General features: G+C 38.9%; 1 protein-coding gene across 1 annotated transcript in view; it reads right to left on the bottom strand.

Moving 5' to 3' along the window:
- XPNPEP1 (X-prolyl aminopeptidase 1) overlaps positions 1-27,450 on the bottom strand; it is a 1,046,907-nt gene that overhangs the window by 396,880 nt on the left and 622,577 nt on the right. The window contains exon 12 of the mRNA XM_044055946.1: positions 16,817-16,894. Coding sequence (XP_043911881.1) covers positions 16,817-16,894 — 78 coding nt within the window. The remainder of the gene's footprint in view (positions 1-16,816; positions 16,895-27,450) is intronic.

Here is a 27,450-nt window from a genome sequence, read left to right as displayed (position 1 = left end):
CTTTCCTAAATATACTAAACTGCCATGAACTGTAAGAGTAAAAGCCAACTATGCACCGTGGCTAACTAAGGAATCCCTATCCCTGTTAAAAGCAAGAGAAAAAGCTTGGGAGCAGTTTCATAAAAAACAAAACCCAGGCCACAAAAGCAACCTACCTAAAACTGAGAAACAAAGCGAAGAAAATTGTCAAACTGGACAAAATCAACTTCTACCATAATATTCAAACAAAACACCAGAACAACCCTCAAAAGATCTGGGCAGCCATTAATAAAATACTACATCCAGGCAAATCCACCACTCCCTCACCAACAATAACTAATAACTCTGACAATGTAGCAACTTACTTCAATAAATAGTTCACAGAAACCATACTAGCCCTCTCAACTTCTCAAAACATTCCCACAACCTCAGAACCATTTACATCCCAAAATAACACTGACTCCTTTAAACTACAACTCAGTCCCTGTTGGTACCATACCTAAATTACTTAAAAAACTAAAGCCAACCACACTTGCATCCAACAAACTCCCTGCTGATTTTTTACAAATAGCAGCAGAAGAAATAGCCTATCCAGTAGCCATACTAATCAAAAGATCAATCTCTGAAAACCTTGTGCCTAACATTTGGAAAATATCCCATATCCTACCCTACATAAAGGTGGCAGTTCCACTGAATTGACTAACTACTGACCAATTGCCATCCTGTCCCCCCTATCCAAAATATTAGAGAGAGTAATACACACACAACTGATGCACCATCTACACAATCAAAAACTTCTTTCTGACACTCAACATGGCTTTCGCCCTTATCACAGTACTACCACAACCTTAATGTCCTTCACTAACTCAGTCAACCACCATAGAGACACTGGAAATTTTGTAGCAGCCATCTTCCTGGATCTCACAAAAGCCTTTGATATATGGTGAACCATAGCAAACTAACTAATGTACTCTCTACGCTACACCTTAGTACTGCATTTATAAACTGGTTTAAAAGCTGCCTATCAGGACGCCAGCAGGCTGTTCAATGGCAAAATGAACTCTCCCCCTTCTTCCAGTAACATTAGGAGGTCCCCGAGGATCTATCCTTGGACCTCTATTATTCTCTCTCTTCACTAACGGACTCCACACCTGTACCCCTCTTACAACAGTTATACAATACACAGATGACTCTACACTGATCTGTACAGCCCCCTCTCTACAAGACCTACAGTCCATAACCCAAAATTAATTTCTGGCAATTGAAACATGGCTCACTAACATCTAGCTCATTCTAAACCCCAACAAAACCAAACTACTACTGTTCCACCCTACAAAAACACCCTCATCTACCCTGCCATTCTCCAGCACATCAATAAACAAGACCACTATATATCCAGTAACCTACACAAAACTTCTGGGTGTTGAAATTGACACCACCTTAAAGTTTGATACTCATATCTCACAAACCATCAAGAAAGTACGTAATACATAACTCATACCCTAGAGATATACACTATTCTCTGTACTTTTTCAACCTCTATTGTACTATTATGTATATTTGTGATTTTGGAACTTTTCTCCCCAGGCCTCCGTTGAAACTGGACCTGTGTCCAGTCGGACTTTCCCGGTAAACAAATGTTAAATAAAGTCAATCAAAAATACCTGTTATTAAGTGTTTCATAACTCTTAACAAATCAATGCTGATGGACTGCCTGTTACAGTCAGTATTTTTGGCTATGTCTCACTCTCGCACACGCAAGCATGCATGCAGATCATATGTCTCAACTGTACCAAATTCCTCGGTAATTTCCATTTTTGGGGGTGAAATAATAGGGTGCCACGAATTTCCAAGTGGTCTCTTCAAATCCAAATTTTGTTTTTTATTTATTTACTTACATTTTTAGACATCGACGGATCATGATGATTGTTGCATGCAGTCAGTGGAGTCCTAAACATACCAAAAATATGAGCCAAAAATTTGGACAGTTGAGAGGTATGTGACCTTCACACTCCAAAGACCTTTTTGTTGTGTTAAAAAGTCATGCGTGAGTGCATTCTACAGTGACCGCTGGTAGCTCTTTTAGGTCCGTGTTCATATCTCTGTGACGAGGCTAGCTAACGTCATAGGGATTGCTCAGTCACCAACTGTGCTGGAGTTCCTTCTCAGTGTTTGGGGGAAGAGAAGAAGTAACTGGCCAAGGTAACTGCAGGAGCAAATAGAATAGAAGTGCAGCATGATGAGACTAAAAACCCCAAAACAACAGCAAAGGCAGCCAGGGAAACTCGCACAAATGAATAATATCAAGCGCTTCCGTTCCTTTAATTAAATACGGAAGCCATATTGTAGTAGTACAGAAGTTTAGTTTCTTCAGTGTTTGAACATTTCTGTGATTCCCACTGCATGTGCAAAATGGGAAAAAGGGGTTGAGAATGGACAGATAACACTTTGAACTTGAGATTATTTGCAACATACGCACTGGTTTTCTATCTGACATAGTCGGACAGTGAGTTAATATTTACATCTGCAGCCTCAGAATATTTCCAAGGTAAGAGTTTATAATCAGCAAGGAAGCGTTTGTGTATTAGTATGTTTACTCCTGAAGCTAGCTGACTGGTAGATGGGATATTCTCAAAACAAGTTCCCACAGTTGATGTTATTGCTTTGTCTGCTGAATTAATAATGTTCTAGCATCATTATTTATATGCCCTGGAGTATCCAGTATGTAATGTTGCAGACGATTAAATGAATAAACATTTTATATTGTTCAACTTGTAGGGAGATATGAAAACTGCAGAGGTTGGGACGATAACGAGGGCCTGTGTTAAGTTCTGGAAAAAAACACCAGACAAATACAGATGCAAATGCTTTCTTATTCTTATAATGGTGGCTGCTGGAAGGGAAAATTTAAAGCTCTGGTTGTTCATGACTGCAATAAACGGCAGTGAGGCCTTTTAAATTGGTCTGACCACTGGCCTTAACTGTTCACCAGATTTCAGTATCTCTTCCTGTTTGGAATGGTTAATGAGACTGTGGATTATATGGCATCATTTGGCAAACTGAAGGTTTCTGCTGAGGGTGGAAACTGTTCTTTTACTTAAGCTTGTGCCATAGAAAATGCTGGCAGCGCAGTACACTTCCACTGTAAGTGTGATCTTTATTTAGGCTGGGAATACTAAAGGGAAAATCTTTATACGAATTTGCAGTTACCTTTTTTCATGTGGATTCAATTAAATTGCGTGCTTACACATGTTGCTTAATTTTGAATTCCTTCCATATTATGATTTGTGAGGTGTTGTAGCAAATGCGACTGCCCAGAACTGTTGTTTCAATGGGTAACGTTGGACTGTGTCAGAAACCGATATAGCAGGCCTGCACTGGTTTTTGACATTCTGTTTAGCTACTGAAATACTAAGTCATATAGTTGTAAATTGATATCAGTGATTTACAGTTGTGCAGAGAATACTAATATCCCTTTTCCATGCAAATTAACAAACTATCAAGGTGGAATGTTAGACGTAAAATCCAATTATTTTTCTGACGCTCTACACCATCTGACTAGTTGTTGCCTGTAGTTACGGTTAGGATTTGCAAAGTGTCAGAGCCCTACACAACATTTACTCTTTGTTAACCTACTAATGCATCTGTGTTTCACTAATTAGTTAATAGCTATACTGTTAACCTACTAATGCATCTGTGTTTGACTAATTAGTTAATAGCTATACTAAACTTTCAGCTGAAGAATATAAAACTTCCAACATAAGTATCGTGCATGACATTCTTTCTACTAATCAAAAAACTTCAGCTTTTTTTGGATGGGGGTAAGGGAGTACTCAACTCATGAACTTCAGTGATTTTTTATTAATACTCAACTCATAATGCAAATTAACTGGGTGATTTTTTATGTATTTTATATATTCGTGCATTTTAAGACAAACTTTCTGTCAGATTTTGTTAACATTTTTCATTTTTCCTAAAATCTCCAAAGTATGTATCACCAACATCGTGCCATTTTGCGATTAATCTGTGAAATCCTAAGTAGTGCTGTTTGGATGACTTGTACAGCTTGAGTTCAAAGAGTTTACTCTTACAATTGAAATAAACCATGCTTATAAGTTACTTGGAACTGGCAATATTAACTAAAATATAAAAATAATGCAAATTTTCATGAAGGTTAACAAACAATTAGTAGCATCTTCCATACAGTGTCTTACACTTTGGGGGAGGGGGTTAGTTTTGTCTCCTACCATTATGTTTCTCACTATACCACTCAATAACATCTAGTTCAGTTATGAGAGTATTAGTATAAATGTGAACATATGCATAAGTGAAAAACAACAGTTAATATCTTCTGTTTAATGTACCTTAAACAACTGTAGTGTCCTTTTATTCCTCATTTGTTCTTTATCATGTTGTTTATCACTAATTGATAAGTCACTTCATTAAGGAAGAGGACACCAAAATTACTAAGAAGGCATAAATAGCTGAGTGTGAGGCAGAAACACACTCAGAGCTTATGGAACAGGTAAGGAAATTGGTAAATAAATAATTATCATCTAAAGAAAACATATACATGTTCTTAACTTTAGGGTACAGAAAAAATAAGGACTACATAAATATCAGTGGAACAAAAGTTTACTTTCTTGAGATTTTAAGATTTAAAAGTGTTCTATAATGGAGCCAAGAAATTCTGAATATGGAGAAAACAATCAAACCATTACTCATGTAGTTTATCTCCTCTCCATACCTTTCAATCTGGAAACTTTATTGACCCACCTTTTGCTCTATTTTCACTGCTGTGCAATCACGGTATTGTTATGAATTTATTTTTATAAAAGAAAACTGCATTTTACTTTTATACAAGTTAAAATTGTATACCAGTTCAAAATCCTTAGGTTAGGTGGTTATTAGCACGGTGCAACGTTTTTGAAATTCCTGTTGACATAGACTTAAGAGTTGTGGAGAACAATAAAGCCCCAAATGGGAAGTTTCTTGAGAGACACATGGGGAACGTGTGAATGTTCTGGTAATACAGAAACCCAGCACTTCTGCTTACGTTATCTTTAAGGGAGAATGTCTCGGACATGATCAGTTGGTACCAAATCTGCACCATATTTGTTTTTTGACTGACAACATGTTTTTCTGGTTTAGTTATTTAAGGGAAAGGGAAGACAATTCATAATCTCTCAGGAAGTCAAGTACAGTTCCAAAGGAATACTCAAGTTGAGTAGTTCTTATGTTTCCTTCGGTTTCTTATTACCGACAGATCAGCATTTTTTGGTGATTGTTGTAGTTTTGTACACCAACTATCAAACATTCACAATAAAGTATGTTATTTGTTCTTCCTCTACATTTTGTTGCAGCTGTTAATTATATAGTCAGGTCTATATGTTTTCTTTTGGGAATATCTGATCAGACTGATGCTTTGGTTAAATAACTTAAAATATAAATTCAGTGCCAGGAAGGTTCTGATGGAAGACTCATCTGCAACTATATTGCTTTCAGTAGTAAGCCTCAGTCAGTCACCGTTCACTGTGTTTGCAATTGTCTCTTCTCACCTCAAAGAAAAAATGCTCTGTTCTTCAGAACAGATGGTTGCTGAACTAGCTTGGATGAGAGTTACCCCACTCAAAGACTTTGCATAAACAAAGAAGTAATATGTAATTTGCTGAATCAAATATGTTTTTTAGTAGTTTTATGAAAATGATTCTGTTGACTCCCTTTATTTGTGGCTTTCAGAATAGTGTCAGTCAGTTAATGACAGCAGAACTCTGCAGGTAGCAATTTCGTGTAGAAGCAGTTAATTTTATTTTTAAACAAGAAAACTGTATTTTATTTTTGACAAGTTCAAAGTTTGATGACACAAGTTCAAATGTTAATACAAATAAAACACTATTGTTCTGTTTATTTTGTACTGAATATTTTGTCTGTTTTTCAGTTTGCGTTTAAAAGTCGGTATCCCACAATCCCACTGGAGTGGGTGGTGTTACATAATTATGTATGTAAATGTTGTTAATCAACATATAGATTTTCTACCTATTTTTTATGGGCCTTTCTCCAGACATTTGATGCTTCTAGGTTGAGAGGTATGATGCAGGTGCACATGCACACAAACACAAACATAGATATATACAGATATATATATATATGTGTGTGTGTGTATGTACATATATATTATATGTATATACACACACACACACACACACACACACACACACACACACACACACACACACACACACACACGGTTTTCTTTTTCTTTTATTAAGTTACTCTTTTCATTTAACACTAGCTATACAGCAAAGCACGGTTAGGCAAGCATAAAAAATGGTAGCAGTTTGTTTCTTAGCTGTCTGAGCTTTATAGCTGCTTAACGTGCTGCCGTGAAGCTGTGGACTCACTTTTTCAGCAAGCATTACATGTACATTAACCTCCTGCTTCCATACAATCATTTTCCAGTCAGGGTTTAATGTACAGTTTCCCATTCTTTTTCTTGTAACAGAGAGAAATCTCTATAGTACATTCAAATAACTTCATTCAAAGTAAAATCCCAATCTGATGTTAAAAACACTGAGAGCAAGTCATACATATAGTTAATAATGCACCAATGCGGACAAATCCAAATTATGCAATATTGTCTCATCAGAAGATGAGTAACAGTAAAGACAGGCCTCTAGTGTCTAAGAGCAAACATACATGCTGTACTAATGACAAAAATATACAGTTTCCTCAGAAAAAGTAAATCAAGCATTTGGAAAGATAGACATCAAACATGCCCTGCTACAAGCAGAAATGTCAGCAGGAATTAGTGTAAACACTGACAGAAATACAATATTAAAATAAATATATTTTTAAATAAACAAAAAGACAGAAAGAGAATAATAAATCTAATAATAACATGAGAGGAAAGGTGGCCTCAAATGGGGCTTATCTTTGCAGTAAATCAGAAGAATCAGCACTGGATCCTTTGAAGAGACAGAGGGCTTGGGCTTTCTTCTCAGGTTGTCTGAAAGACTGGATACTCACTTTTGTCACAGCAGATGTTTTCCCTTCTCAGGACATGCTCAGCCAGTCAGCTGTCAAAAGAAGAAACAGGGAGGGGAATCTGAACTTTTGAAAGCTGACCAGTACTGGGTTACCTTGGCAGATACCCTATTAAATGTCACTGAGGCAGTGAGAATGAAGAGCATCAGCTACAGATTAGTGGTGGAACACATGGACTAGATGTACAGCAGTGGGTGGGAAGAGTCGGGTGAACAATATTTAGAGGTAGCAAGGTGGGATTTCATGCACAGGATCATCATGGAGGTTATCTTTAGAAAAAGGAAGATTAAATGCATTAAAGCACTGTGCCACCATCCTAGTATGGAGATAAAGGCTAAGTGTATGGGGAGGCAGTAGCAAGGACAGTAAAATGGTGGGGATTTCTGTAGGTAACTGGGTGCTGGATAAAAGACTAAGGAAAGCTTCAGGTGGGCTGGAGATCAATGGGAGACAGATATTTTTCTGTATCTTGTTCACAGATGAAAATAATTTCTAATGATGTTAAAAAAATTTAGATAATTCACAAAGAAGATGGATTTTAGAGAACATGGGTTGGAGTCCTTGTTCATGTCGTACAGAGATTATGAGAATGGAAAAGTAAAGTTGATGTTAGTAAAGGGAGATACCTCATATCTGGATGTACCAGCTACAATCTATACTTAAACTGACAGTTTCAGAGAGTGGTGAAAGGCAATGAAGAAAGGGGTGCAAACTGGACTGATGGTGGACAGTACTATAGCTGTAAACAGATGAGCATGTATGGTAGAAGTGATGGTATTACTGCAGAAGATATACTGAGTGCAGCACTTGTGTTTGAGATATAAAAGACAAGGTGGGACCAGACTCCAGGAGATGTATGCCAGTTTTGTGTGGAGGGCACACACCAAGAATGGCTAACTGTAACATAATAACTGAGGTAATGATGGAAGGGAGTGGCTCCCGAATTTTAAGGGTATGTGGTAACAGTGAATGTGAGGCAAATCTTGAAAAGGGAAATACAGAAAAAAGCAATCCAGATAAAATGGGAGAAAAGCTGAATCTTGAATATTAACTTGGATATTTGCATGAGGCTTGAATAAGAAATAAACAGCATTTAATGAATGGTGATGAGTGAAGGACTGTGTACTGGGAAGTGAGGTTTTAGAGGAGAAATTGTGAGAGAATATAGTTCTGCAGGAAGAAGAAGAGAGCGTGGTAAGGATAAAGTATGTTTGGAAAGTAAAGGAGTGGAGCTGAAAGACATGGAAGAAGATTCCAAGATGAGTCTCAGCTGGAGAAAGAATGAATGCTGACATACTATAAATTCCTAGGGGGAGAGTAAGAATAGTCATGTGCATGAAAGGGGATACACAGAAGCATTTCATGTGAAAGGAAAAGGAGTCATAAGGTTAGGAAGGTAAGATAGGATGGCATCAGTATGTAAAGTGTTAGGTGAGAGAAGTGGTGGACTCCATGGCACAGACTAGTGGAGAGATGGCAAAAAAAAACTGTTCAGGCTGGGGGAGGGGGTGCAGATCAGAAATAGATGAAGGGTGAGTTGTCTACTGCTTGACTAACAGATGACAATGGTGCACACATGTTGGAAAACTGCATAGATGGAGTCCTGTCACCAAGAAAAATGCTGACAACATCAGGAAAATGAGATGGGCAGGCTATATAGGCCATGAAACTATAAAGTGGGTGGGGAATTGTTAGAGCCGACTATCAGATGTTGGGATGTATGCAGTAGGAGTTTAGACAGTGTGTGAGATCTGTGATTGTTTCAGGTAGGCTGCTTAATGAAGGCATGTTCAAAACAGGTAATGCAGGGATGGATGTTGAATGCAGGTTGAGAAAAGTTTAGAGTAAAAAGTTAATGGAAAAATGACGAAGTAGAGGTGAAGGGAAGAATGCAAACAGAAAATGGTACATAAAAATTGTGGAAGGACTTAAAGGGAAAAGGGGTAGGAAGAAGAGGCGGCTGTGGGAAGGTATGTGCATGTAATGGAAGGACGAGACAAGTGTTAGGTAACAGAACAAAGACAGCCGTAGAAGCTGGGAGTGAAGGAAATGGGTACTGGAGGAGAAAGTACAGAGTTTCCTGAGTATTTTTAGAGAAACAGTTCCTGCTATGATAATGGATAAAGTGAAAGCAGGAAGTTGAAATGCATTATTTTTCCATTTCTTTTATTATGTAACTAGTTGTGTACATTTAAGTCATGCTGCTCACCAAGCTGATTATTGCTGAATAATTTTTGGCTAGTCACATTGCCGACTGATGTTTAATTGGCATTTCATTTTGTTTCTTGTTCTGCAACCATGGAACTACTATACTGAAGTAAGGGAGATTCTAATTATTTTTATTTTTTAACTGTAGTTTGGATTTGCACCATGCACTTTAGTAAGAAGTGTCTCTGGTGTTGTCTGAAGTGTGCTCGGTGTTAGCAGTGTCTTTGCTGTACTCACTTTATGAGGATCGTCTCATGCAGGAACTGGTCACTTTCTCCTCCTCTGGCTCTTCCCACTCGACTTTCGGCCAGTACCTGCTCTCTCTGTCCCCTCCCCTCCATCCCTTGCCCCCTCTCTTCCCCCCTTCTCCGCCCACTTCCTCTCCTACTCTTTATAACTCCCGCTTCCAAATAGACGCCATCTTTATTTCCCTATTCTACCCCTCAGCTGCTGTGCTACCCTGGCTCCAGCGTCCGCACCCAAGTAGTAAGTTTAATATCTGTTCTGCTTATTTGAAACACAGGACTGTACATTGTACATTATCGGCTGTTTTAAATGTGAGTTTATGTACTTGTTTCTCCCTTTGCAAACGCCATATAGATAGCGTTGCTCACAAAACTGGCGTCTAATCTGCAAGGGACTTGTTTGTTTGTTGTCGTTTTTGTTTTACTGAATATATTCTAACTTATACTGTTTTCCGACCTGTATAACTGTGATAACTGACAGTTTTTACTTAAGCAGTGCTTGTTGCTGAGGTTTCTAACTTATGTAACCTGTATAAGCTTAAAAGAAACTACAAAAAGAAAGCTCAAATCTTAGTTTCCAACCTGCAGCATTTCGGCTGTGCCGTAACTGTTTGGGGCTTGCTTTATTATTTAGCTAAACCAGTGCTAGTCGCACAGTACTTAAAGTAATGTCTCCTAAATGCTTTGTTTCCTAGGTGTAGCTCCTGGCTGTGTTCTTAACTATTTAGGGCTTGCGTTATTTTATCTGACTCTGTGCTAGTCGCACAGTATTCAAATATAACTAAATCCATGCTAGTCGCACAGTATTCAAACCAATATAGCCTGTAAATGCTTGTTTTCTATCGTGAAGCTCACCGCTGTGATTTAACAGTTGGGGCTTGCTTTATTTAATCTGAATCCTCAGCTGTTGTCCCAAACTGTAGTTCTAGGTATCTGTCGTGCTTGGTTCTGCTGGAATTCCTACAGTATTCATATCGCCTGGCTTCTCAGCGTTTCCCTGAAGCCTTGCAACCCAACTAGGTGTGCTTATTTAAACTGTATGCTACTTTTAATTCCTCTGTGCACAAAGAAGTGTGTATCTTTGTTATCTACCTGTGTTTAGCTGTTTCAGCATGATACTGTAAGAGCGTTACCTATGCTTTTTGTTTTTTCTCACTGCAATATGCTTTTATTTGTTCAAAATTACTTTATGTATGCTTGACAACTGTCTTCTTGTGTACCTTTGATGCCTTCACTGCTATTTATAATCGTACTTATTTTTCCTATATGTTGTAGCTTGGGCTCCTGCCTACCCTGCCCTAACCTCCTGAAAGTACCCTCCTGAACACTCTGGCTAAGAACCGGCTAAAACGAACTCTTAATCCTAAACTATAAGGCCTTACTGCTCCCTGAGTTCTTCCTACAACAAGGATTTCAAGAAAGTATGTGCACTACTGAATCACTTTGCAAATTATAAGTTGATTCTACTAGGTCGCAGTACGCTTCCCTGCCAGACTAGCCAGCAGCCAATACCCCCTCTTCCTTGCTGCTTGCACTCCTAGTTCTCCCCTTAATTTCAACCCCCTTCTCTGCTGCTTTAAGTTCTCCCTGTAATTCTTACCCCCTATCCTGAACCTCGATAGCTCCTTCCTCGCTTTTCTTGATTCTCTCCCTGGGGTCTCTACAGCTTTAGACTGACTGACCACTATTTTTCCCTCTCCTTCCTCATCTCCCCTAATACTGCCCTCTAACATCTTTTCCTCTGCTCTCTCCCTCTCTACTGTCCAGGATTCCTATCCACTCTTCGCTTTATATTCAGCCCTCCTCTATCCCTTCTCTGAAGTCTCTTCCTTCTCCCACTGTCTTTCTCCTTTACATCTACCCTCTACTCCACTTCTCTGCATATCTCACTACCCATTTCACATCTCTGCTACACTTACCTTACCTATTCACATCTCTGCTAAGCTTACCTTCTGACTATTCACTCTTTCCTGATTGTCTTCCTCGCTTTCTCCTCCTCTGGCTCTTCCCACTCCGTTCGCCCTGCGGGCTCACTCCGCTCCCCTACCCTGCCCCCAAATTCCATCCGCCCCCAGCACCTCTACATTTATCCCTCACTTACTCCTCCCTCCATTTCTTTCAACCAATCTCAGATTTTTTTTCCTACTCCCTCTCATTTCCCCGCCCACTCTTACTCCTCCCACTTCTCACTACACTTAATCTTCCCCTCTGCTATCCATAATACATATCTCCCTTCCACTCCTTTACCTTCTCCCCACAACTGCTTTCTACTTCCTTTCTTATTTCTACCTTCCATACCCCACCCCACCCATACCAAACATGCCCTCCCAAATCCTCTTTACTTTCAGACTCCCCTTCTCATCTTGCTTATTCCTCTCTATCATGCTACTTCGTACTCCTTAAAAACTCCCCCATACCTTCCTTCTACTCAAACTATCACTTTCACTCACCCGCAACCTCTTCTACTCCATTTCCCCCTCCCTTATCCCAACAAACCTACTGCACCTTTTCCATCCCAATTACTCTCCTCCTCTACAAAAAGCTTCTCTCATATATTTCCATTAACCCCAAACAACTTCCTACAATCCAAACCTAAAAGGCAAAGAGTTATCTCGTGTAAGATCCTAGCCTTATCTGGAGACATTCATCCTAACCCTGCCCCCTGCCTCAGTACAAACATCTCCTTCCCGCCTTCCCCTTCCTCCCTTACTTTAAATAAGCCTCTTCCCCCTTCTCCTTCTTCTCCTACTTCCTCTCTTAGCACCCTTAAAGTTTTCACTATCAATGCCCAGAGCCTTAACAACAAACTTCACCATGTTCATGCTTGGATCAATCACAACCAACCTGACATCTTAGCCATCTCTGAAACTTGGCTAAAACCTCATATTTCTGATTCTGAAATCCTACTCCCAGGTTTCAACATCCTCAGGAGTGACCGATTAAATAAAAAAGGTGGTGGCTCTGCCCTAATCTACTCTAACCTTCTCTCCATAATCCCCCTTCATATCCCTACCCCACAATTCAAAAATACAGAAATAACAGCATGTCTCCTCCGACTCAATAAACATAAAAATATCTGCTTCATTTCCTTATACATCTCCCCAGGTGATAATATCTCCACCCTTGAGAATATTCTCCATTGGGCCTCATCTGAAATAAAATATGAAACCTTTATTCTAGGTGACGTCAACATTGACTGGAACAAAATCAACACACCTTCCCCCTCCCTAGCCATTAACCTTTTCAACTTCTCCCAAGTAATCCATTCTACAACCCGACCTAACAAAAACCACCCCCCAGGGTCCATCATAGATTGGATTTTAGTCTCCCATCCAAACAAAATCTCTCTCTCTGGCACTATCCCTGACTCCTTTAGTGACCATCTCCCTGCCTTCATTCACTGCTCAGCATACCCCTCACAATTCAAACATCATTACATTCAAATTCGTAACCTTAGCAACTTCAACCCCCTTTTCTCTAACATTTTCAAACAAATCAACTGGCAAATCCTTAACACACTCTCCCTTGACAACGCTGTAGAGCATTTTAACTCTATCTTCCTAAATCCTCAACTCCCTCGCTCCCTTAAGAAACAAACGAATCAAAGCCAATTCTACTCCTTGGCTGACCAAAGAGACTAAACATACCATGCATCTCAGAGACAAATCCTGGAAGCTTTTTCAGAAAAGTAAACTGTCTTCTGCCTTGCTCCAATATACTCAACTCTGCAACCAAGTAAAAAAATTAGTCTCCTTGGACAAAAAAAAAAATACTACAATAAACTTCAGTCCAATAATAATAAAAACCCAAAACAATTCTGGAAATCTGTTAACTCTCTTCTCCATCCTGGGTCAATAAATAACCACTGCCCTGACCCTAGTTTAACTGACAAGGAACTGAGCTCTCACTTCAACACTTTCTTTACAGATTCTATAGCTAAGCTAACCAAAACATTTCCTGACAATAATCCATTCAACTTCCTAAACTCTCCTTCCATCATCCTTAATAACTGTCCCTCTATGTTCCAGCTCAAACCAGTTTCCACGGTGTTCATAAAAAAGCTCTTATCCAAACTAAAGCCATGCTCGAATGCCCCCGACAACATTCCCCCCTCCTTCCTCAAATGCGCAGCCGAACGTATTGCTCTCCCAATTAGTATCCTGATCAACCGATCCTTAAAAAGAGTCATACGTACCCAAACTTTGGCGTTCACCCTACATTCTACCACTGCACAAAGGAGGTAAAAACACCTCCATTTCTAACTTCCGTCCCATAGCCATACTCTCCAATATCTAAAATTCTAGAAAAATGTGTCCAGCGCCAACTTTTACCCTACTTAACTCAGAACCAGTTACTTACACCCACCCAACACGGTTTCCGTCCCAGCCACAGCACCATAACTGCCCTACTCTCCTTCTTAGAAACTGTTAATCAAGCCCGAGATTCTGGACTTCTTGTATCCACTGTTCTGCTAGATCTTTCTAAAGCCTTTGACACCATCTCCCATACACACCTTCTCTCTCATCTCACCAACCTTAATCTCTCCCCTAATACTCTTTCCTGGTTCTCCAGTTACCTTTCTGACAGATCTCAGGCTGTCAGATGGAAGGACTCTACCTCTTCCTTCTTACCTACGCCTACTGGCGTTCTTCAGGGATCCATCCTCGGTCTCATACTTTTCAACATCTTCATAAATAACCTTCACACTGTCCTCCCTGACACTACAGTCATCCAATATGCTGACAACTCTACCTTAGTTTGTGCCGCCCCCAACCTTTCTGAACTTCTGTCTAAAACACAAATAGCTTTTTCCACTACAGAAAACTGGATGCACCAAACCATCTCTCCCTCAACTCCAATAAATCTAAAATACTAATTTTCCTCCCTACCAAGGCTTCTTCCTTTGACAAAAACTCTTTCAACGTCCTCAGCCAAACCAACACTCCTATAGAAGTGGTCCCTTCTGCTAAATTCCTTGGCATTACCATTGATGAACGCCTCAAATTCGAGCTCCACATACAACAAAACATAAAAAAAAAACACCAAAAGTTAGGTATGCTCTACAGGAATAATCAATTTCTTTCAAACTCCTCTAGGCACACCTTAGCAATCACCTACCTCCTTCCCTCTCTACTATATGGTGCCCCTCTTCTAACTAATCTGTCTGCTTCCCTCACCTCTTAACTTGAAGCTTGCTATAATAAGATATCTAAATTCACCACTACTTCCAAAAACTCAACTCACCACTGCCTTACCCTACATTCTCTGAACTGGTTAGAACTCCCTAACCACCTTGACTATCTTCAACTAATGACTGCTCACAAATTAATATTTTACCCAGAAAAATGCCCAGCCTTATCCAACATCCTTCTCCCTTACATCCCTAACCGATCATTGAGATCTGAACACCAAAACCTAATGTCCATTCACAGACCTAAACATCCCGCTGGCCAGCTACTTCTATCCTTCTCTCTATGTAGGAAATGGAACTCTCTCCCTCCTTCACTTAGGACTATACCTAACACGGAATCCTTCAAGACCCAACTCTTCTTACACCTATCTTCCAAATGGAAATGTTCTTGCTTTCACCCTATATAAATCCAAGGGATTTTCTACACTAAACCCCTCTCTACTCCTGCACCAATTTGCTCTCTGATTTAATTTCTAAATCCACCTAAATAGATTTAGCTGACTCTCAGTTGACTGTAAGGATGTAAATATTGCTAATTATGTTAGTACCTAGAAAAAAAATTGTTTCTACTGTTCTTACTATGTATATTTACTTCTTATAATGTATAATTACTTACTATGTATCTCCCTGACTGTTTGTACATTTCTATTGTATTTTATCTCATGCATTGTAACCTTGATTGTACTGCCTTTGGAGCTTTTCTCCCCAGGCCTCCACTGAAAATGGGTACTTCATGGCACAGTGGACTTCCCCGGTAATCAAACTGAAAATAAATAAATAAATAAATAAATAAATAACTGTGAAAAAATATGTCAAAAATTTGAGTTTCACTGGTGACGAGAGGTTTGATATGTTTATGGTTTAAGAAGTGTTTTCGCTGAATTTATTTTGCAGCAGTTTGTAACTACATCGCTGATGTACTTGTGTAAATACTGGACCACACTACTTTGTTTGCAACTTTCTGCTAATAGATTGCTTTTTTCCAGTCATTTTTGATGTTTAGATCCACTGAGATTTTGCTTTAACTGTTTATTATTTTTTAATATATGTGGTTTGATTATGTTCTTCTGATGTTTAATCATAAATCAGCATGGACCAGTGTGTGTGTGTGTGTGTTTAACAGTGCAACTGTTTCATAAATAAGCATTTTAATAGAGATGAGACAATAAATTAAAAAAAAACTTAATCTGTCACAATGTCAATAATAGAGTCAGCACTATCTTCAAGTGGATATCCGCACATTTCTGTTAGGTGACAAATTGTTGATATTATTCCTCTGTCCCCTTCAGTGTTTCTTAGTGGAAAGTGTGGAAATGGGTAGAACAAAACAAAAACGGGGGGGGGGGGGGCAAGATGAGAAACAGATTTACGACAAAAAAAATCTAAAGAGGAAAGAACCATGAAATAAGTTCTGAGCATAAAAAAGAGGTAAGGGGAAAATAACAGGCAAGATGTACATGTAGTTGGACTGACGTTGGTAATATAAGGCAAGGATCCCAGCCTACATGTTTGAAGGAAATGTGCACCAAATACAAGAAAGCACTGTCAGGCAATATACCGACTTCTAAAATGAAAGATGTCTATGAGGTTTCTGGTACATTGTGGATTATGACTTCTTTCTTAGTGAAAAACTGCTCAGCAGATCATGCAAATATATGACACACCAAACAACAGATACTTTTGAGCAACCCACATGGCCCTGTTTGGCAATGCACCTGAAAAACAGAAGGATATCCTCTTCCAAGGTAAATAAGGAAGGACAACACAGCTTTCAAGCATACGAACAATCCAATGTGTCAGATGATAAATGTAAGAGATTTAATACAGGTCACCAATCTATGAGCTAACTTTATTTGTGCTATGATCTCATGTATCCAGCGCAATCAATGGAAAGCAAGCATGTAGAGAGTTATGAAGTGATACCCTTGAAGTGAGCTTTATCGCCAAGCATCACAAGGTAGCACTGATAAATATGCAGTGAGAAAAAAGAAAAACAAAAGAGTAAAGCAATATGCAGACCAGTATATTTAACAAAAACAATTCTGACAGTAGTGCGAATGGTGCATATACAGTATGCATGCCCAGAACAAGCATTTAGCAAAGAAAAGGGTACAATGTAATACATTTTTTACTCTGTTATCTTTCTTACCAGTAATGAATAATTGCACCATTTGGTCCAGAGCTAGAAATTGTTGAGAAGCTCAAGTCAACAAAATCTTCCTGTTGCCTGTGAAAGGAAACATCTGCAGTTAAAAGTATACCTTACATATTGCCAAGGATACGATGCATATTCATTTAATTTAGTACTAATGATTCATTTAATGAAATAATCAAATTACTGTTTTTACATGGAATCAAAGAAACATCTAAACCTCTGAATCTACCCAGTCTCCTACAGAATGCTGAGGGATGATCTATGCCTGGCTTACAAGGCATCCACAAACCCCACACTTCTGAATCTCCTATATATTCTTAAGTCAAAGAGCACCAGAAATACAAGGTCTAGGGACATGAATTTTCTCTGTGACTTAAACGAACATGCTGGAGAGACAGATATGTGTCCCAGAAAATGCCTCTTCTATGGAACAGGTTTCCCATCCATGTGAAGCTGTGTTTGTCTATTTCCCAATTTAACTGCAACCTAGACCAGTGGATGAGGAATAGGAAATTTACACCAGGCCTGGCACCCATGTCCCTTATGGGCAGAGGTAGCCTGGCCGCTCAATGTCCTATTTGGATACAGGATGTCATTATTCTTTTGGTAAAACTTGGTTAGGTTTAGAAAGGCCTCCCAGGTCATTAGCCTAGTAACAATCTATGAATATGAGAAAAATTAAGTTTCATTCCCATAACATTTAAGCAGCCTGGAAAACCTCTTCTTATTCTCGCAATGCTGAAGTTACTGCCCATCTCAAGTATAAAGGATACATTATCGGATGATTCTGAGCAGACTAAGAAATGTATTAACTGATATAGCATTCCAAGTGATCATTTTCATGTTACTGTTTACAGTACATGATGGCTCAAGCCAGGCATGCTCCATGTAAACTAAGGCGTGCAGATTTTAATTTTTGAGAGGTAATGTTCTGACCAACTCAAAAGCACCATTTGCCAATTTCCAGTTACACAGAATAAAAAAGGATGCAAACGAGCCAACAAAAATAAATATCTTTCAATGTGGTATATATTTGTACATTGCAATCTGTTCAATTTAAGTATACCAGAATGTTGGAAAATGGCCCACATCATTACCAATAGGACAGTGACTGAGTGATGAAAGAATAATGCAGCTTGGTGTACAAATCTGAAAATTCTGGCTAAAACCCAGTGCTAGACATATGTCAAAATCTTAGCAGAGGCAACTTAGTTTTACTTATTCATTTCTACATTTAAGTGGATAGGTGTGCTGGTTCAATAACTGTTTTCAGGCACAAACCAGGTGGGAAGGCAACTTAAAGTAAGATTTACAAAGAGGTACAAACTCAAGGAACCAGTATGATTGAGGTAATTAAAGGCAAGGCAAATTCTAATACTAAACAAGAAGTAAAGAAAAAAATGTATGCACAGGTTTGCAATATAAACACAGTTATGTCAATAAGAACAGAATCAGCAAAAAGGTAGCATGAAAGTCAGAGGCGACAGTAGGAACAACAGACTACACTACAAACCACTTCAACATACACTGCTGAATTGCATCAATGATGCTTAAACTTTAATTAATAGTCAAGATCGTAAATATTACATACAGCAGTTGCAGTGTTGCCTTTAACATGTATAATCCTAACAGCAGCTATAAGTGAAGTTACCAGATATTGTTTTACAAACTCATCAGAAAATCGGGTACTCTACTCTGACCATTTAGCAATTTAATACTTTTGTTAGGAGAATCTTTTAGCACATTTGTATGCAAACCAAGTCTTGTGGGCTAAGCCATTTAGCAAACCTTCAATTTTATATTGGGAAGGATTTTCCAGACCTCTCAGCTGGGAAGTACACACTGCTTCACTACTGAATATGCTTGTACATACTACTCAGTTTGTTCTGTGGGTGTGGTAGAGGTGGGGTTCAAACAAGTCAAGACTGGGGCTGTGTGAAGAAAAAGGGAGGATTCAGACAGACATTTTTCCAGGCCATATGAATAGGGAGCATTATCTACATCTTGTTCAAATAGTTTGCATTTAATTAATTTATTTACTTATTAAACAAATGAGTGAACTGGTTTTCAGACCCTTTTCAGCGATAATATATAGTTTTAATGTAGACAATTAAGCAGCATGCTTTTGGGGATGTGGGAGAAAACCACAATATGTAAAGAAAACCAATGCAGAAAAAAAAGGCAGAACAAGAAAACTGTACACAGATAATGCCCAGAACTCAGGACTGAAGCCCAAGCCGTGGGGCTAAGAGGCTGAGATTTTAACCAGTGAACCCACAGCAGCCTTAAGTTTTTGACACCAAAAACATGTAGCCTACTGGTCTAGGTCACTTGCATCTAAAAGGGATGGTGACCACCATCAGTTGTGTACTCTTTTGGGACATGTGATGGGACATTATATGATTCAGCTGACAGCTTCCAGACTTGTCACCACTCATTTATACTCTGCAGCAAGACAGTGGACCTTTATTAAAGGCTTGAGTTTTGTACTGGGCACTAAGGAAAGTAGAAGTGTATTATAACATTCTCTATCACTACTTTATGTTTGCAATTACAAAAAAATGCCTGAAGAGCTCAGTGGATTTGCTCCTCACATAATGTCAAGTTTTAGTCATTTAAAATCAGTACAGTGATATGGGGGTGTAGGGTAGCAAAAACAGCTAAGATCTCTACTTAAAATATCTTATGTAATTTTCAGTTCTTGTAAATTATCGCTACTGAAACAGTACAGTAGGTCTGCATACCCTAATGCCTTATGCAGCCAATATGGCACAAACTGAGACCCACCAATTTATATGAATTGAGAATTCTACACCTTAATGAAATGAGCAAGAATATGTCTTAGTGAAAGAAAAGCGTGAAACCTCCCTAAACACGGCTTCCTCAGTCATTCCTTTAGATGATACTGCCATTAGCATAGCTTTTCAAGTCCTTTTCGCACATTAAATTCAACACATTTACTGATGACCATTTTCAAGATCACTGTGGTCCAGTTACTGAGTAGTTTGGATACTTCTGGTTACAGCAAATAAAGAGGTATCTCCACAAAATCCATGTAAACTTACAAATGTTCAGGGATGATGCTGAGACAAATACCTATTAAATATTGCTACAATATGTTCCACGTTTCAAAGATAAATCAGTTGCTGAAACCCTATATTTTAATGAAAAAAACTTCATGCAATTTTTATACCCCAAAATTTTAAAAAACAAAAGTCTTTTTTAAAAAAATACAGAGCCTTTTACATTTGAAATTACAAAATGTTATTCTTCTTTTTGCTTTCACAGCTACTTCTCTGAAAAATCTAAAAGTTATACTTTTGCTTTAAAATGAATGCTTTGGAAATGCTGCAGCTTTCCAATTTCTGAAGGCTTGACATAAATGTGACCATACCCACAAATGTTAACATCGCTACAGTGCTTTCAGATTTTCTTATACAATTTTCAAAACTAAACATATGGATACTGAGCATTATACAATGTAGCACACTGCAACAGTTAAGAGCATTACAGTCAAGTAGGCAACATCTCTACCAAGTCACACAAAAGACAAACCTTTTAATAGGTTATCTAGTTCAAGCATTTCATATGCATAAATCCACTATGGCAAGTATTACATAAGTGCACGTCCTGTTGTGCTAAGATTTTTGAAAAATTCCATAAGTCTTCCAAGTCCAACATATACAAACAGATCAAAACTAAAAATATTATTGAAACTTCATAAGAACATCAAACCAATGTACATTGAGGGGATACAGAAATGTGATACATCCCACAAGTGAGGCTTGTTACCTTTAGCACCCCAAAACAGACTCGAATCAGATTAATTACTGAGACAGTGAGACGCTGCCTCTAGAATGAGTAAATGAACATATACACAAATACCAAGAGGCAGGTCAGGATGCAAAAATTTAAGGTGGGATGGTCTGTGTGCTGAAACAAATAAGGCAGAACAAACACTCAGCTCTTTACCCTTCATAACTCTGTAAGGTTATAAAGTTAAAAGGTTCACATAACAAACTCCAATGAAATCTTTGTAAAGTAGCAGAGCCCTGGGGATAAACTCATCACTGAATTTGACTTTTCCCCCACTCCTCTGCTATTAAAAAGCAAACTATGACCAGAATATCAAAGAGAATTAAACTACTGCATCTCAAAGACGTGCTGCAAGGTAACAGATTTTGTTTTCGATCCAAATTCCACACAGAATAAACAACAATAAAAACATGATGTTCTGACATTTTTGTATACACTGATTTATGAATTGTACTGTCTAATCATTTAGTTCCTTTAAAGTCGCAGTAGTGCTCAGATTTGACAATGTACTGCTGTTTAACCATTTTATTTCCTTACAGCTTTAGCAATATTCAGTCTTAAATTGTTGTTTTTGAAGGAGATCATAATGAAAAAGAAAATGAACAAAATGCCATACTAAACCGTTTTAAGGTTTACTGGTTGGCAATATTCTTCTTTCAAGAAGGAGTGATTGCGGTTTTGCATGAACAACAGTATCAGTAACTAGCCAGCACATCTGATAAATCATTATGCACACTGACCCAGCTGAAAAACAGGAATATAGCCAGCCAGATGGAGGTCTGACTAATTTGCTTTGGGCTTGCCTGCCACACTGGAATTATTCCATGTTGACAAATTCATCAGCTAACATACAACTGCCTGTGAAGCTGTACATTCATTCTATTATACTAACTGGTTCCTTACTGAAGGTGCAGGACTGGATAGGTTGCTGCACAGTTTACATTCAGATGAGAAGTCCCTGTCTATTCAAACTCATAAAACCAGGAAGAGTACATTTGTCTGTTTTGTTTTCAAAGGGTAAAAGTTGTTACTGAAAAGTGGACAAAAGCACTTACAAAAAAAAAGTTATTCTGGTGATTAAATCTGCTCAAGTTTATTTCTACAATACTCATAGAAGAGAATTAAACATCTGAAGTTTTGGACTGTTTATTACTGTTCCTTATAATTCTAAGTTTAACTTTTTTTATCTTTCATTTCTCTCAAATAACACGGAAGTGAAGGCTGTCTGCTTTTGTCATGCTGGTGGCAGCTATTTTCTTGCATCTCTGCAGTAGTTTATGTACATTTTCATGCTGTGATTCACTCTTGGTGTTCCTAGATTCTTGGACTTGAGATGGATTTACCAGAGTTTTGGTGGTGTTTTACGGACTTGTAATGAAAGGTCAAATAAATGCTGACTGGCAGAATTCACAAATGCACAATATTCTGTTGTCTGCTTATGTCAACTGGACCTCACTCTGTCAGGAGGTGCTGTGGTAATGACATGAACACAGACTTCAAAACTGCTGGGATGATAAGTTTAATGCATTAACCATTTTAATTAACAATTTGAAGAAGCTGCCGCTGATCCTCCTCCTGAGTACAGTTTCATTAATTAGAAAGAAAAGATACTGATTTATTCTATTGCACTGCCTGAATTTCATGTAATTCTGACAGAAACAAAGTTCTCAAAAAATGCAAACCTTGACAAGATGTAAACCCTATTACAGTGCATCTGAGTGGGAGGACTACCATATCCTTAGTAACTTTTAAATACAGAAAATGTCTTAAGTTGCTAGAAGACGTAATTGCATCTCATTACCAGCAAACATACAGTAAAGCTAACAATGTTAAGTACTGCAGAGTTAAAGCAACTACAAGCAAAATAAGGGAAGCTTGTGACAACACCCAGTCACATTTTAAAAGCTCTTATGACTACATCTAGAGTGAGTAGAGCAGTCACTCATAAAGATGCACAAAATGTCAAGGAAAAGTCCAGTTGAACTGCAGCCTTTCTCTTCAAAAGACAGTCGCAAGGATTCAGAAAGAACCCCAGCACTCACAGTAAGAGCTGTGGTAAAATGGGCTTGCTTCCACAATGACTCGGTAGTTTCCACTTCAGAGAAACATTAGCCACAGTGAGGAAAGACCTCATTACTGGCTAATTTTGTATGTCTCTGAACTGCTAAATACATAAATGAAAAAGTCACTGCTTTTTGTGCATTTATTATGATTTAACACAATGGTGCATTACTTCATCCTTGGATATTGTACATGCTCAGATAAATCACCACACAGTAGTGTCTATTAAACAGAATACAGTTTCTAAAATGCTATTTTTTGGTATACTGTATGCTTTTTAAAGGGTGAATCATTTTAATACAGTTACTTCTGAGCTTTTTCCAACTTCTCAATATCACTTGCAGAAAACAAAGAGGAACCTGTAGCATATTCAGTGCCTGATCTCTTCACTGATTAAAGCACCAGGGGTGCAACCATATTGGATCTAGTCCTCACTAATATGGGGGACTGCTGCACACCCCCTAGTGTAATGTCTTCCCTGTTAGGATCAGACTGCAAAATGGTCTCCTTTGAAGTAAAAATAAAACCTGGAACCCCAGATAACCCTGAAATATTCAGGAACTACTCTAAGGTTAACTTCCTACAACCTGGCAAATTTCAAGCCCTCATAAACACTGAGAATGCTCCTGCCTATGCAGAACTGTTCACAGAAACCCTGTACAAGCATCTTAATAGCTGCAGAGAGGCAGCTGCACCCACCAGGAAGAAGTGCAGAACTAACTCAAGAAAACAAGCCACCCTGGTGGAATCACACAATCAATAGGCTGTATAACAGAAGGAAGAAAATCATGGCAAAAACTGGGAGATGCAGCACTCAGCATGATAAAAGCACTCTCATCAAACTAATCAAACATTTCAGAGGACAAATAAAGTCTACTAAAGCCAAATTTGAGGTAAGTTTGTCCTCCCAGGCCAAGGACAATCACAAAGTATTCTTTAGCTATCTCCGCAACCTCAAAGGCAATACACAATTCTGTGCAGAGCTCATTGTAAATGGAACCACCTATAATGAGCCAGAAGACATAGCAAACCTCCTGGCTAATAAATTCAGCTCCAACTTTACCCCTCTCTCCCCCTCAACCTTCCTTCAGGAAATACCATCAAATACAACTCCCATACTATCACTAGGGAACAGGTCCTTAATGCTCTCTCTAAGACCAAGAACACTGATACTGCATCTATGGGCCCAGTCAATATGCCAGGATGTCTTCTAAATAGCATGAAACATGACCTATCATGACCTCTGGAATTAATATTTAACTACAGCCTCCAAAAAGGCTTCATGTCTCATGAATGGAGAACAGCAACAGTCCTCCCTCTGCACAAAGGTTGGCCATCTACAGACCCTGGAAACTACAGACCCATACGTCTTACTAGTTTTATATGTAAAGCTATGGAAACAATTATCATGGAAATGTTCAATAGAGATATAGTAAACCTCCAGGCACTGGACTCAACCCAGTTTGGTTTCATCAAGGGGCAGATCAAGCCTACTTAACCTAGTGGACTTCTTTTAAGAAGATAACCAAAGAAATGAACGAGGGAAAAATGGTTTACACTGCCTACCTTGACCTAGCCAAGGCATATGGCACAATACCCCACTCAGGCATTGTTGACAAACTCAAGAGGTTAGGTACAAACTTGTAAGTCACCTGGCAGATAGCCAACTGGCTCACAGACAGGACACAGGAAGTTAGAATTGGGGAGTCCACCTCTATAAAGAGGCCAGTCACAAGTGGAGTCCCTCAAAGATCAGTCCTTGGACTGCTCCTTTTTGACATTTACTGCTCTGAAGTCAAGGCCAATGTCAGTGGTCTCTGGCTGACTAAATTTTCAGATGATTGCGAATTAGGAGCTGTCATTGAATCCCACACTGACACAAATGTTCTCCAGCAGGGACTGACACTGACAAACAACTGGTGTCAAAGCCATGGACTAAAACTAAATGCCAAGAAATGCATAACAGCATCCTTTGGGAAGTCATCCACCCCTGGTAACTATCGTATTGACAACACACCCCTTAGAGATGACCCAGAAGTCAGAGACTTAGGGACACACATAGATAGTAATCTAGCCTTTGACCATCATGTGTCTACAGTAATGAGGAAATCATTCTATGTTGTGCAACTTATAAACAAAGGTATGACATCTAGGTCCAAGGAAGTCATTGTTCTACTGTATTCAGCATTCATCAGACCTATCATTGAGTACAATGCGCCCTTTGGTATGTATCTAACCACTCATATCCAACAACTGGACTGTCTACAGAGATTCCTCACTAAAAGAATGAAGGGCATAAGTAAAATGTCCTATGCAGACCGCCTCAAAGCCCTATCCCTGTATTCTATCTCCTACAGGCTTTTGAGGGGAGATCTTTGCCTCGCATACAGGGTATTGTCAGATCTCACTCTGATGGACCTCCTGCATATCCATAAAACAAATAGCACCAGAATTACCCATTCTAAAGACTTAAAGCTTGCCTGTGATATAAATAGGACCTGCTGGAGAGATAGGTATGTATCCCAGAAACTACCCAGTCTATGGAACAGGCTCCCCATCCATGTAAAGCAGAGTTCCTCCCTAACGCAATTCAAGTACAACTTGGACAATTGGATGGGGAACAGGAAAGTCATCCCTGGTTTGGCACCTACATCTCTAATGGACACAGGAAACCTGTAAATGGTTCATCTCCCAGGGCCCTGCTTACACTTATTAAGGGTATCAGAACTTGTCAGAGATTTGGGATGCATGGCTAGGCTTAAAGGTCCTTGTGGTCATTAGCCTAGTAAACACCTATGAACCTAGGTAATGAGACTTTCTTGCCCCTTGATAAATCAATCTTCAATATTGCCATAATCATAATATAACATTTTCTAACAGGAAACTAACCACTTCAAGAACTCTTCTTGCTAAAAGAAATCTGTTGGAAGAGATTGCCCACTGCCACATTCTGAGAGCTGCTCAATACAATGGGTAGGATTTGGTTGCTCCATGTTTGTTGATGTACCAGATGACTGACATGTTGTCTGACTGTACTGCAACTGTCCCCACAGGGAGACCATTCTGAGATGCCTGCAATGCTAACAGCACTGCTCTTATCTCTATGACATTTACACGCAAATTGGCCTCCTCGAGAGACAAGGTGTCTTGGACTGTTTTCCCCAGATAATGTCCCCCCCACCCTAGCTGGGAAGTGTCCATGGTTACTTTGGCTTTGGGCTGAGAGGGAATAACGGACAACCTTGTAGAACCTGGTCTGAATGAGTCCACCACTTGAGATCTCTCTTGCAGATGTGAGTGATTCTTATCTTGTAAGACATAGGCTGATAAAGAATCGACCACTGGGCAGCTAAAATCCATTTTTAGAATTCTTATATAAAACCTGGTAAGTGGTATTAACGTTATTGCTGCTGCCATCGATCCCAAAGCCTGAAGGACCAGTCAGGCTGCAACTGAGGTAGTGCAGATAATCTTTTTATCTTGGAATCTTATAGTCTGAACTCTCAGTAATGGAAGGGAAGCAATGGTTGTTTTTGTACTGAGAATTGCTCCTATAAACTCAAAACTCTGTGCTGGTTGCAGATGAGATTTGTCACAGTTTATGGTTATCCCGAGAACAGAGCAAGTCTGGAGAACTGGGTCTCTTTCACATATGAGTTGGTGCCTGGTCAGAGCGGTAATAAGCCAGTCATCCGGATATGGAAACACTCAGAATCCTTTTTTAGATGGAGAAATATGAGAAAAAAAATTTAAGTACCAACAATGGTAAATAAGCTACGACAGTGTCATAGAGGGAAGAAAGATACTAACAAAAGTATCTAGAGGTACAGAAAAAATGTAAGAATGACAGAAGAAAATGTTAGAATTTGCAAGAAACAACAGGAAACTTATAAGAGAGGGTAAGGGATAGAAAGAAAAAGCTTTTTAAGAAAGGAATTGAAAAAATATGACATTTATCTGAAGAATGCTCGAGAGAGATGGAAGACCATGCCTTTTCTTTGAAAAATCAAAAGAGATCTGAGGTAATTGGGGTTGGTGCATTGTGGGTAAGGGAGAAGCTTGAGACTTTTTGGTTGCCACGAGCTTTAGCATCGGCCAAGTCAGATAAGAGTGATCGGATTCAAACCCATCAGCTGAGGACAGAATGAACATTGACAACATCCGACCTACATGTTTTAATGCTGAATCCTAGGGCTTAATTGTTGCCCATTTTTGTAGCTTATCCAGATAATTCTCTATTTCATCATGATCTTTTAAATTTGTCATCATACATGTTTTTTGAAATAAGCAAATGTTTTTATATCCAACACTTGCCAACTTTTGGCATTGAAAAAAATGGACCTAAAACAGATCCTTCTGGTGGTTCCCTGTCCACAATGAAATATTTTGATTCTATACTTCTAATCCTTACACATAAATGCCTTCCACCTAACCACTCTGAAGTCCACTGAACTGCATGAGTGTTAACTCTTCAGTCTTTCATAACACGTACATGTACACAATTCCTTGATGTGGAATTGTGCTGAATACTGTTACCAGATCAAGGTAAATATTGTCTGATGGTGTTCAACTGCACTTCGGTGACTGGTCTGCAGACTACAGAACTGCTTAAACTCTTTAGTCGAAGTCTCTTCACTGGTTATGTTCCTGAAGCTTGGAAATGCTACTGTAATTCCACTGCACAAGGGCCACAGACCCTGGTAACTATAGACATATTAGTCTCACTAGCTTCATACGTAAAGGTATGGGGC

This window comes from Protopterus annectens, chromosome 14.part0, assembly GCF_019279795.1.
Source record: "Protopterus annectens isolate FY-2018-M chromosome 14.part0, PAN1.0, whole genome shotgun sequence".
Classification (NCBI taxonomy): Eukaryota; Metazoa; Chordata; order Ceratodontiformes; family Protopteridae; genus Protopterus; species Protopterus annectens.
Note: the sequence above shows the minus strand (reverse complement) of the source record. Positions and strands in the feature narration are given on the sequence as shown.